Source organism: Etheostoma cragini, chromosome 2, assembly GCF_013103735.1.
Source record: "Etheostoma cragini isolate CJK2018 chromosome 2, CSU_Ecrag_1.0, whole genome shotgun sequence".
NCBI classification, from domain to species: Eukaryota; Metazoa; Chordata; class Actinopteri; order Perciformes; family Percidae; genus Etheostoma; species Etheostoma cragini.
The window spans coordinates 9,513,260-9,526,233 of NC_048408.1; the positions used below are offsets into that span (position 1 = coordinate 9,513,260).

General features: G+C 39.5%; 2 protein-coding genes across 4 annotated transcripts in view; both read left to right on the forward strand.

Moving 5' to 3' along the window:
• Positions 1-1,021: 1,021 nt before the first annotated feature.
• Positions 1,022-8,077, forward strand: tlr3 (toll-like receptor 3). 3 transcript variants are annotated; one of them, XM_034888494.1, is made up of 6 exons: positions 1,102-1,276; positions 1,425-1,536; positions 4,553-5,017; positions 5,178-5,369; positions 5,528-7,377; positions 7,588-8,076. In XM_034888494.1, exons 2-6 carry the CDS (start codon positions 1,519-1,521, stop codon positions 7,814-7,816), a joined length of 2,754 nt encoding a protein of 917 aa, XP_034744385.1. In that variant the 5' UTR covers positions 1,102-1,276; positions 1,425-1,518; the 3' UTR covers positions 7,817-8,076. The 3 variants fall into 3 exon arrangements, with proteins under 3 accessions (XP_034744368.1, XP_034744385.1, XP_034744375.1); XM_034888477.1 differs by lacking the exon at positions 1,425-1,536 and having other exon boundaries at positions 1,022-1,276; positions 7,588-8,077; XM_034888484.1 differs by lacking the exon at positions 1,102-1,276 and having other exon boundaries at positions 1,406-1,536.
• Positions 8,078-12,001: 3,924 nt separating this feature from the next.
• LOC117954687 (cytochrome P450 4V2) overlaps positions 12,002-12,974 on the forward strand; it is an 8,878-nt gene continuing 7,905 nt past the window's right edge. The window contains exons 1-2 of the mRNA XM_034888630.1: positions 12,002-12,285; positions 12,407-12,541. Of these exons, the coding sequence (XP_034744521.1) occupies positions 12,096-12,285; positions 12,407-12,541 (325 nt within the window). The 5' untranslated portion in view covers positions 12,002-12,095. The remainder of the gene's footprint in view (positions 12,286-12,406; positions 12,542-12,974) is intronic.

Genomic DNA, 12,974 nt, shown 5'->3' on the forward strand with positions numbered 1-12,974 from the left:
AACTTCATGTGCAGGTGAGAGAATCACTCAATTCCATTTGCTAGGGACAAGAAATAATGAGCTATGATGTAGTTTTTGGGCAGCAGAAACATGCATTTATTTGTTCCCACTTTATTTGGATTGTTGAAAGGCTCATACTCAGAGTCATGACTGGAATAAGCGTGTTCTTTCAGTGTCATTTTATAGTTGAACTTTGGGCTACCGGGACAAATAAAATAATACCGTAATTACATATGTGCCCAATCTTGAATAAGGTAGCTGTTGAGCTGGTGAGTTATTTGAGTTACAGAGCTAAATACTTTTTGTGCTACATCTCCCCAAAAAGTTAGAAATAATTTCATACAAATCTAAAAAATAGCTCACAATGCACTATAGTCTGTCATACAGCAAATACATATATCTTCAACGTGTTTCTCAACTTCTTTTAACCCTCCTGTTGTCCTCGGGTAAAAATTGACCTCTTTAAAAAATGTCTCTATCTGAAATATGGGTTCCTTTTAACCAAATTACCACAGTAATGTATTGGATTCCATACAACGCTCTTTGCAAATACAATTGATCACTTTCATTCCTGACTAAATTCATCTGTACATTCCTCTGATCTTAACTTTTGGTCAAAGAATTCATAATTTCAATTTTTTTTGTTGCTCAAATATTAGGTATAATTCTATAAAATGAGGGCTATTGTCCGATTCCAAAGAAGTACTGTAAAACTAAAGGTAGTACGTTGGTGTTAGTGAAAACTTAAAATAAAGTCTGGGAGGAGTTATCAGATCAGAGGTTTTACACAGCAAGCTCGCAGCCTGCTTCGCTCATCCACAATAGTTGTCTTGCAGGTCTACTCGGTTACTTACGGTATGTGTCCCACACAGTGGTAAGTGTTTTATCACTTTCTTGAAATCAACACAAATGTGACCTCGTAGATAGACGACCGTTTACAAATGAACTCATGTCGTTATTCATCTTTTATACAAGATATAGTTGCTAAAACAGATGTATAGATTTTGTTTTTACACGCGATTAAAACAACCGAGCCTCGTAGCCTAAACTACGGCGTAGATGCAGACGTTTTTCTTTTTAGGTGACGTCACTAGCCCACATGTCAGACTGTGCGTGACAACAACAACACGATTTGGACTGTTTGTTTTCACCACGCCTTACCAAACAAATTAAGCATGATCGTTACTTGAGCCTGGTTATGTTAGCCTAGCCTACATCAGCCACTGGTTGTTTAATAATCTGAAGCATGTCCCACTGGGTCCAGTCTTTGATGGAAGTAAGTTTGAATTTCATTCAAACTTTCCTTTAGGCTACTGTGTTTTTCCACCTGCATGAAACAGTTAAATTCTGGATCTAGACTAGACAATTGTGTGGGAGTGAAACCGGAATTGCCACTTCTCATTTCCGCAATTTCTTGCTGTCAGTATGTGCTTTATAAGCGTATCCTGAGACGAAGAGCAGATATTGTGCTGGAAGTGAATGCCTTCGGTTTCATGACATCTAGATGCAAAAGATAATATGCAAAGGAACAATCTGGTAAGAGCTCTGCAAGTTTTATCCCAAATATTAGCCATCTTGGAGTGTGTGGAGTATCAGTGTGACACTCAGTGCTATGATTATCATACCATTCTTGTGATAATAATAGAAATACTGTCTGAGATTTCTGTAGACAAGTCAAAATTTCAAATGTATATTGTAATGTCAGGAATAGAACATAATTATACATTTTGTTTCCCCACTATTTAGTAATGTGGCAAATCTGTATAATAAAGTAGCACTAATCAATATTTGAAATTAGCAATAACGCAATTAACTATGGTCAAGGAACAATATGCTCATAAGATGATTTAAGCTCATTGTTGTTCCCCCATTTTGCTGCTGGGATTCACTCTTAGTAGCAGCATGATATGGAATGCCATTGTATTCAATAATAAATGAATTAATGAATACATAGATACATAAATATAAATAAATAAATAAATATATAAGGTAGTCAATATAGTTAAAAAATAAAAAGGTTTTATTTTGACCTATTTCTGGGGACTTTAATAATATAGTTACACATTTATGTATTTCAGGGGACTTTTATTTCATAATGTCACATTGTCACCGCAGGATAGTCCCATGTTGTCGGCTAACTTTAACTGCAATGGCTTCTAAAATGAAGTGACCTCATGGTGCTCGGTGCCTGGCTGACAGTCACCTTTTTTTTGTGGGGGGGCAGCTGTGGCTCAGTGGTAGAGCGGTTGCCTGCCAATTGGAAGGTTGGGGGTTCAATCACTGGCCCTGCAGTCCCATGTCGAAGTGTCCTTGGACAAGACACTAAACCCAGAGTTGCCCCCAATGCTGCGCATCGGGGTGTGAATGTGTGTGGGTGTTTATCTGATGAGCAGGTGGCACTTTGTACGGAAGCCTCGGTCACAGTGTATGAATGTGTGTGAATGGTGAATGTATCCTGTATGATGTAAAAGCGCTTTTTGAGTAGTTGTTAAGACTAGAAAATCGTTCTAAAAATACAGTACATTTACATTTCGTCGGCAAAACTCAACTACAAACTCAGCTGAAAAGACTGGGACCTCACGGTGCTTTGAACCCGGCTTGTAACCTTTTCTCGGCTATTTAACTGAAAAGATCGCTTTTGCATTTATTCCTATATTTACAAATTTGTTTACTCATTTATTTATTTTAGGGTTGCATTTCATAGGCATATTTATCTGCAGTAAGTATAGTAAATTAATTCAATATTGTACTAGAACTGCAAGCAGTTATGACTGGGTCCAAGCCTCCTTTTGCAAGTCAGCCCTGACGTGTGTTGCCCCCGACGACCCGCAGAGCACGCGAAAGTGGAACCCAAAGCATAACAGTGTGGAGGCAAAGGTCAGGAAACATTGCTGTTGCAAATAGGCCATTAACATTGAGTAGAAGGGCCAAAACGGGTCTACGTTGATTATAGTGCCCCCTAAGGGCCAATCTTACCCAAATTTGGGGCCGCACAGTGGATAGACAAACAAGAATCACAAGTTTCTTGTTGATAGCAATTACTATGGCAGAGATATTGCAATCCCAAATGTCCCATTTGCATGCATTAAGTAATTGTCCAAAACATAAACGTTGATTATATTACCCCCTAACGGCCGATCTTCGCCAAATTTGCTTCAGAGCATCGTAGTGCGATGTTGAACAACAACCTCATGATATAACAATGGGCTTGAGATATAACAAAGTTTGTGTTTTGGAGCTAGCTAGGAAAGTTAGTTTGGTCATAAAATGTTTAATTTAGCAAAATTCTTTTGATAACGTTTGGTCAGGTTCATCTGGAGATGCTACCTACCAGGTTTTGTGCAGATCGATCGCACGGCCTAGGACAAGTTCGAAAAAGTAAATTTTTCACATTGCGCTATATTGCACAAAAAAAAAAAAATTAGAGGAAATGGGCGTGGCCTTTATCATCTGATTCAGCCTGATTCAAGGAAAACGTGGATGTAATGTGTTCTAATGTACAATGTGGATTATGGGAGTTAAAGGCAAGAACACAGTATAGTGGCACCTAGTGGTCAACATGTGTAATTTTTGGTAAGGGGAAGCTTATGACCCATTTTACATCTACCTTGGAAATTTAAAGTTGTTCCCATTAGTGGTAGTGCTGAGTCCAAACGTTTGTCCCATAGGCCACCCATTTTGACCAATCAGTACCCCACTGTAGGGGGGGCCTCAGAAGTGGCTTAGAAGTGGTTTATAAAAGTCAGATGGGACATGAGATATAAACTCTTTGTACTTGGCCATCTAGTGGTCAATTTTCATAAAATGTGTGTGACCAGAGGGGTATGGCAAACAAGAATCTAAAGTTTCGGGTTGATAGCATTTATTTTGGTTGAGCTATTGCAAAGTTTGTGTTTTCATAATTAGCTACACAAATTTGATCGTACGTAAGATACTCAATTTTCTACCACTAGCTTTACACTACTTCTTGAAATTCATGGTCAATAACCCTCATTTGTGTAGAATTATGCCTAACATTTGAGTTGAAAAAGCAGAAATTAGGAATTCTTTTGACTAATAGTTAAGATCAGAGTTTAGTCAGGAATGAATGTGATCAGTTGTATTTGAAAAAAAGAGCGTTGTATCCAACGATCCATTTTTTGTGTTAATTTGGTAAAAAAGCCACATTTCAGACATAGACGTTTTTAAAAGGGGTCAAATATGACCCAAGGACAACAGGAGGGTTAATGCTAAGTTTCAAAAAACATTTTTCTCTTGCTAATAGGAAGTGAAAGGTCAAAATTTCAATGTGGTAACCCACCTTTTGGCCCAATCAGATCACCTGTTATGGCTTTTTTTTGATATTATAAAAATAATCAGTTTGTTTATTAAATATATTTATTAATTTTATCAAATGACAAATTATAGTATTCACACGTTAAAAATGATAAATCAACCACGTACATTTCCTTGGGGTGCTTGGGGGTGCCATTGCTATCCTAGGAGTAACCATACAGCCCCCCAAATCCCAGCAAGGGTTAATTTTAATCTGTATTTTTGTTTTTATTTTAAGGTTTCTGAAACAATGTGTTCCTCTCGTTCCGTTCTCCCGGTGGTGATCACCATATGTTATTTAATGGCGGGAAAGCACAATTGCGTGGCATTCCCGAAGAAGACTTCTTGCGACGTGCTGGACGGCCGAGCTGACTGCCGCCACCTCAGCCTCAGTGAGGTCCCTCCAGACCTTCCCAGCAACATCACCAGCCTGGATATGTCTCACAACCGATTAAAGGGGATTCCCCCTGTGACACTACACCCTTACCCAGGACTCCTCCACCTCAATGTCGGGTACAACAGTATCACCAAACTGGACCCGGCTTTGTGCCAGACTCTGCCCCTGCTGCAGACACTGAACATTGAGCACAATCAATTGTATGTGCTTAAGGAGGAGGACGTGAGCCATTGCACTAATCTAACACGCTTGATTATGGCTAGTAATAAGCTAAAGCTACAAGGAGAGCCCTTCTCTGCACTACAGGTACAGATGTCAGTTACACCGTTGAGTTGAATTTGTAATTAGCTGGCCAGAAACTGATACCCCCTCCCCCCTTCATTTTACCCACAATTGTATGAAATGCCTCTAGTGCATTGCATTAAATAACACATTTTCTTGTTGTTCTTCTTTTTATCATTCACAGAGCCTGAAAGTTCTTGATGTTTCTATGAACAAACTGCAGTCAGCTAAGCTCAGTTCTCACCCTCAGCTGCCCAGCCTTGTGAGCCTCAATCTGGCATTCAATGACTTCACCATTCTCAAGAAAGATGACTTTTCATTTCTTAACCGATCGTTTCTACAAGTCCTCAACATGTCATCTGTGCCCCTAAAAACGGTACGAAACTAACCTAGAAATGGGAAATGCGATGGCACTGTCACAATTGGAACTAACGCTAGAACATGCTGTATCTATAATGGCACCTTGCTTCAGTTGAATATTTTGTTCCTCTTTTTTGTCTCACTGAAAGGTCTCTTTGTGATGTTTTGTTACAGTTGGAGCCTGATTGCTTTAAGGCCATTTCAAGCCTCCATACTTTGATCATGGATGGAAGCAGTATGGGAACCCCGGTTATTTCTAAACTCTGCTTGGAGCTGTCTGAGACATCCATTGATGTTCTGTTTCTTCGGAAGATGAAGCTAATCACGCTCACTAATAAAACCTTCACAGGGCTACAGAAAACAAATCTAACCTTTCTGGATCTGTCCCGTAATGGCATGGTTGACATTGAACCAGGCTCATTTCGGTGGCTGTCTAGACTTCTGACTCTAATTTTGACAGACAACAACATCAAGCTCCTGACCAAGGACACATTTCATGGGCTCATAAGTTTGAAAAAACTCCAATTGACAAAAGCTCTTGTTGGCGCTCATCCCACACCAAGTATCGAGGATTTCTCCTTCCAACCATTAAGTGCTCTAGAAAGTTTGATATTACAGAGAACTGCAGTTCATGCAATCAAAGAGAACACATTTACAGGCTTGACAAGTCTTAAAGAACTCGATATGAGCTGGAGCAGTTGTACCTCACTCAGAAACATCACCAGCAAGACCTTAGTCTCACTCGCAGGATCACCTCTCAGAAAGCTAAATCTAACAGGAACAGCTATAGCACAGATTAATCCTGGCTGCTTCTCCGTTTTGAGGAATCTCACCACTCTACTTCTAGATTTTAACTTCATCAAGCAAAATATCACTGGCAAAGAGTTTGAAGGCCTGGGCCAGGTTGAAGAGATTCACATGTCCAATAACCACCAGACAGTCAATCTAGGCTCCACATCGTTTGTTAATGTGCCAAAACTTAGGTTCCTGACTTTGGCGAGAAGTCTTAGAGCCGAAGCTGTGAACCTGGATCCCTCTCCATTCCGTCACCTGCCCAACCTCACCTTCCTGGATCTCAGCAACAACAACATTGCTAACATCAGAGAGAATTTGTTGGAGGGGCTTGTGAACCTGAAGGTGCTGAAGCTTCAACACAACAATTTTGCCCGTTTGTGGAAGAGTGCCAACCTAGGTGGGCCGGTGTTGTTTCTCAAAGACACACGGGGGTTGACAACCTTAGAGATGGATAGTAATGGGCTGGATGAGATCCCAGCAGAGGCTCTGAGAGGGTTGAGTGACCTCCGTCAACTCAGCTTGGCCAACAACCTCTTCAATAGGCTCAAAGACTCCATTTTTGATGATCTGAACTCACTGCAGTTTTTAAATTTACAGAAGAATCTGATCACGGCTGTGAGGCCTGAGGTGTTCAAAACTCCTCTGAGCAACCTCCGGCTGCTTGTGATGGACAAAAATCCATTTGACTGCACATGTGAGAGCGTGCTGTGGTTCGTGACATGGTTGAATGACACAAATGGGACCAGTGTGCCAGGTCTCAGGGACCAGTACATGTGCAACACTCCACTAGGGTATTTCAACCGCTCCATCATGGATTTTGACAGCCTCTCTTGCAAAGATATGACCCCATTTCAGGCTCTTTACATACTGAGCAGCACTTCTGTCATCCTGCTGATAGTAACTGCACTTCTGGTGCGGTTCCAAGGCTGGAGGATCCAGTTTTATTGGAACATATTGATCAATCGCACATTAGGATTTAGCGATGCCGCAATTGAAGAGGGCAGGGAATTTGAGTACGATGCTTACATCATACATGCAGAGGAAGACGGCAACTGGGTAGAACGAAGGTTGGTCCCCTTAGAGAATGACCAGTGCAGGTTTTGTTTGGAGGATCGAGATGCAGTCCCTGGCACGTCACAGCTTCAATCCATTGTGGAAAATATGAGAAAATCCAGGAAAATCTTGTTTGTCGTCACTGAAACTCTTCTCAAAGATCACTGGTGTAGACGGTAAATCCAACAGACACGGCTTCTTTCAACATTGTTATAGTTTCTACATTAGGTTAAGTAAAAATCAAAATACTTTTTGTTAATTAATTTTGTGAGGTATGATATATTTAGTCAGGGTTACATACTGTACTTTTGCTATGTATTTGTGATAAAGTGAGTTCTCACAGTTATCTCTTGACTCTCCTTACCCTTATTTCTCTCCTTATCCAGATTTAAAGCCCATCATGCACTTCACCAGGTCATTGAAGCCAGCAGGGACTCAGTGGTTCTGGTCTTCCTGCAGGACGTCCATGACTACAAGTTATCTCACTCACTCTTACTCCGCAGGGGCATGTTACGTCCTTGCTGCATCCTAGACTGGCCTGTCCATAAGGAGAGGGTGCCGGCCTTTCATCAGAAACTCCTCATAGCACTTGGCATGACTAATCGATTGCAGTAGTAGCCCTATCCCATTGGTAGCATTGTGGGAATTTCCTGTGTAATAACTTCCAATGTTCCAGTGTTCTGTTATTACTAATTACAACCAATTGCAGTTTTATTTTTCTCTCTATGTTAATATCATGCTTACTGTACACACACACACGTCTGTTTTTTCAAGTGGTAATGAGTGAATGTGTGCGTGTGTCTGCATACACAACTAGCTATCTAGCTAGATATCTATGTTTTTGGTGATTTCTTTTTCATTTCAGTCCTATGTGCTAGAAAAATCCTCATGTTCTCCAATGTTGTTTTAAAGAGAGTGCAGCTGAAATGTTACATTTTAACACTTCTTATTTAGTATGTAAAGTATAATATACTCTCTACTGCTCGTTTTGTAATGTATAGTATCAAATATCTGGAATTAAAAAGAAAGCTTCTTTAAAGGCCGTTTCAATGATTTAATCTCTAAATGAAATGTTTGCTAAAAGGTTGACCCTTACATTGAACATGTATTAAACACTTTATTATATGAAGACTTTATTTGAACTTATATATCTCAGTCTTGATATGTAAAAGCAGAACATGACTTTTAAATGTATAAGTTAGCTAAAAAAAAAATTGGAATTATTGTTCTATTTCAATGTATAGTAATCATGTTGCAGATATCAATTTTAAAAACTAAAATGATAACTTGCGCTAGGCTGTCATCTAGTGGTTATAGTAATGAACTACACCATTTATATGCTTCAAATAAATATTCCTTTAGTGATCTGACCATATGGACATAATGAGGTAGAATATTGTTAATATTTTATTTGGTCACATTTGTCAGATAGATATTCTTAAAAAGTGCATAGACAATTTGTTACATATTTGTTTCTCTAAGATTCTGAAAATCAGTGAGCAACATCTTGTTGTCGGAAGTTGAGCCATGTGCTTCCATGTTTCTAGTTAGACTCACTAAGAAGCCTGTCCAGACATTTTGGACACCAGCGGTGGTCCCAGAGATTTGCTTTTGCTGTTGCTTTGGGGTTGCTCAACTTTTCAGTGATGGTGCTCTGAAATGTATAAGGGTAAATATGGTGCATTATGTGAGAGGGCGTAGATGCGTTGTGACCACTCGTAGAACATGATTTGAGAGCTTGTAAAAAAAAAAAATCTGTTCTTGTAGATGGGGTGAGAGCACTTGTAGAATATGATTTGAGAGCTTGTAGAAAAAAATCTGTACTCATATATACATATTTTTTCATTTCAGTCATATTTCCAGTACAAGCACAACTCAGTGGTTACAACCTCTTGAATCTGTTGCTGCAGTGTGCTCTCTCTCCATCACACAGCGTCTGTGCACTTGACTTTTGCAACACTTCTTTTGATACATTTGGTGCAAAACTAATTTATACCTGTGGACTAAGTCCGTGGAGCTCAGAGCCAACAGGGCGGAGAGCACATTGCAGCGACAGATTCGAGAGGTTGATATCACTGAGTTGTGTTTGTTCTGGAAAAGTGACTGAAGTGAAAAAAAAAAATACGACAATAGATTTTTTTCTACACGCTCTCAAATCATATTCTACAAGTGCTCACATTGCATCTACGAGCTCTCACATTTTGCACCATATTTACCTTCATAGAAATGTAAGGTTTCTCATTATTGTACTGGTTGACACAGTTTAATTTAACTGCAACACCCCTAACATGTACACACACGCACATATGCAGCACCCACTACGTGACAGTTACCATCTCATTCTGAGTTTAGCCTTGCATTGCCAGACCTTCCTCCACAGTGCAGTGAAGGAGGGTCTGGCTAGTCCACAAAGCCTTCCGGGATGGGCGAATGGACATCCGGCTGAAAAAAGACACATCTGGAAGAACCTCCTGCGGCACCTGAACAATCCGGAAAAATCATTGATGTAGACTGTTATGTGTTAAACACAAAGTGAGCCGTTAAGCTCAAGAGATCCAGATGTAGGGTTCAAAAGTCTGCCATATAACATTACACATAAATATGCCATAGGCAGGGCTTGCACGCAAGCAGCAAGTAACAGAGATACGTCTGTGCACATTTCAGCCTCATTCTAAGATCACAAACTCATGCCACGAAGTACCAACACCTCGGCTAATGAATCAGCAGTAATCCGTTCCAGAGACCTAATGTTGTACCAATGAGCATCACAATATAGATAACTAAGGAATCTGAATTTGTGCTCCTCAACCACCAAATCCATTAAATGTTTAATAACAACAGAAATAAAACTCCTGCACTTGTCATTAGACATATTTTTAACAAAACAATGTTAATGTCATCTACAGCAGTGCTAACATCCTCAGCAGCAATCATTGACCAGTCCCCTTCCTCATGTCCATGTTTTCTGGTCAGTGACTTGCATTGTGTCTACACCTTCATGACACTTTTTAACCTAAGGTTCACAATAACTTTGGTTTCTCGGTTTAGATTGAGTCTCCACTTGCTTTGTTAACCCTTGCGTTGTCCTCCCGGGTCAAAAACTAACAAAGATTTGACATTTTTGTTCCTTTTTCAGACTTTAATTTTCACTAACACCACCTTACTACCACTAGTTTTACACTGCTTTTTGAAATTCATGGTCAATTACCCTCATTTATATAGAATTATAGATACTATTGGAGTTAAAAAAGCCAGAATTATGAATACTTTTGACTAATAGTCACTAAGAGGGTTGTATAGAGTCCAGTCCATTTTTTTGTGGTAATTTGGTTAAAAAGAAACCCATATTTCAGATATAGACATTTGGACAACAGTAGGGTTAATGCTAGGTTTCCAAAACATTTTGCTCTGGATAATAGGAGGTGAAAGGTCAAAATTTCAATGCCCACCTTTTGGCCCAGTCAGATCACCTGTTATGGTTGTGTTTGTTAGTGTAAAAATAATCTGTTTGTTTAATAAATGTATTTATTCATTTTTTCAAATAACAAATTATAGTATTCACACGTTAAAAATGACAATAAACCACATATATTTCCTTGGGGTGCTTGGGGGTGCCATTGCTATCCTAGGGGTAACCATACAGCACCCCCAAGCCCCTCCCTACCACTGCCTACGGCTGACAAATACATACACATATTAGAATAACATTAATTTATGAATTAATTTCTGCCTGCATTACTCAAATCTACTTTTTTACTAAGATTACAGTATCTTACAGTTGCTTACATTCCTGTGTTTTAAATGTATATATGTATTAATATTAGCCTGGACAGAGTGACACCATAGAACTGTAGCCTAATATAAACTTTCTATATCTTACAAAATTCTCCATGTTTTACAACACTGGGCAAAGATCAGTCTGCTAGATAAAGAAAATATTCAGATCAGAGCCCCACCCTTGAAGGCATTTTCATCAAGATTTTCAAAGTACTAATGAGTCTCGCCCAAACGTTATTAATCGTTGTAATGATTTTTCATCTTCAGAACATTTTTCAGATTCATTTTATCATCTTAATGCCAGGGAGATCATTATTGTGAAGGAATGCTGACATGTTTAATATTGTTTTGGTGTAAAATTGACATGTATTGTGTCCAAAAATACTAGAATCAGCTGCTAAAGTAACGACAAGGAAAAGCACACACATAATGAATTTACAAATAAATAATAATTCAGTAATTTAGTATTCATGATGAACATATAAAATGACAATCTGATAGAGTAAAGTACTGTAAAATAAATGTTCTAAATGGTCTCATGAGAGAAAAAAAGTCATCTCATTCAAATTAAGACCAAAATGCCTCTGCAAAGAGAGCTTTATGTTAAACTGTATGCTCGCATTCATTATAAAAGGGAAACCTGTTTTATCAGCACAAAGATTAGGCTGTTATGTATTAACCAACCAGACAGGAGCTGACAAGAAATATGTTAACAATTACCAGACAAGGAGAGAATAAACCCAACAAAGTCTAACAATAAACACAAATATGAGTCATGATTGAAAATAATAAGTCAGTTTCAGTAGATATCATAAGCCTATGGGCTATTTTCTACCATTTACCATCTCAGTGCTACCTTTCCCCCACATTTATTACTTGTGTATCTGTCTCCCATGACGCCCTTTTTTATGGATCTCCTAGTTACATTCCCAAGAGCAGTAAATAACACCAAACAGAGTGGGCACCTTTACCCAGCAGGCTGTCATTGGATTGACTGCAGAGTAAAGGAGGAGCAAACTGCACCCATTCATAAGGAGAGGAGGAGAGCCTGGTAGGCCACTGCACAGTCTGCGCTGCACACACCCACACTGCAGGCTATAGTACGCACAGCAGAAACATGGCTGTACTCGGGAGTTATTCGACACCTTTACTTGGAATCAGCATCTTCATCGCTGCTCTGACCTACATCACCTACAAGCTGCTCAGCGGGTACCTGGACAAATGGTTCACGATGAAGCCCATTCCTCAGGCCGACGGAACCTACATCTTTATTGGAAATGCATTCCAGTTCAAATACAATGCAGGAGGTAAAAAAAACAACAACCAACATGATGCTACTGGAGCATTTTAAACAGCTTAAATGAATGTATGAATGGATGTATTTTCTACTTAATGCGGCGTTACTTAGATTTCTTTTCTTTGTTTCAGATTTCTTTCAGCAAATTATGGACTTTACCCGTGACTTCGCGAGTGCTCCGCTGTTTAAACTCTGGATAGGACCAATCCCATTTGTGATCCTGTTTCATCCTGAAACAGTTGAGGTAACGTTACAGCCTCTTATAAGTTACCGTCTGGCAGGCGGTGGCAAGCATTTAAAGCACGCAGAGTGTTTCGTGTGGAGTGACGCAGCGCAGGCTACTACTCGGAGAACAATGAAGGGCAGAACCGAAGCCCTGGCTCTACAGTTCGTCACAGAGCCTGTTTTTAAACAGTCAGTCACCTGTTCAACTGACTTTACCAGTTTAGGAAACTTAGGCTAGACTGTCCTGCTGTTATTTCACACGTGTGGACTAACCACAGACACTTGACTTGTTCATCGCGGCGGTGTGCTGCTGGCAATTAATGTTAAACAAACGTTTGGCATTATTTGAAACGAAGTGGAAACACTGCTGTATGAACCTGCCAACTAGATTAATTTACTTACATTCACTTGTATGCACATGTCTTTTCTTACACACACACACACACACACACACACACACACACACATACCAAT

Coding starts and splice junctions, on each gene's coding strand:
- tlr3 (XM_034888477.1), top strand. CDS start 1,247: ATGTCCCACTGGGTCCAGTCTTTGATGGAA. Junction 5,018..5,177: donor AGCCCTTCTCTGCACTACAG/GTACAGATGTCA, acceptor TATCATTCACAG/AGCCTGAAAGTTCTTGATGT. Junction 7,378..7,587: donor AAAGATCACTGGTGTAGACG/GTAAATCCAACA, acceptor CTCCTTATCCAG/ATTTAAAGCCCATCATGCAC.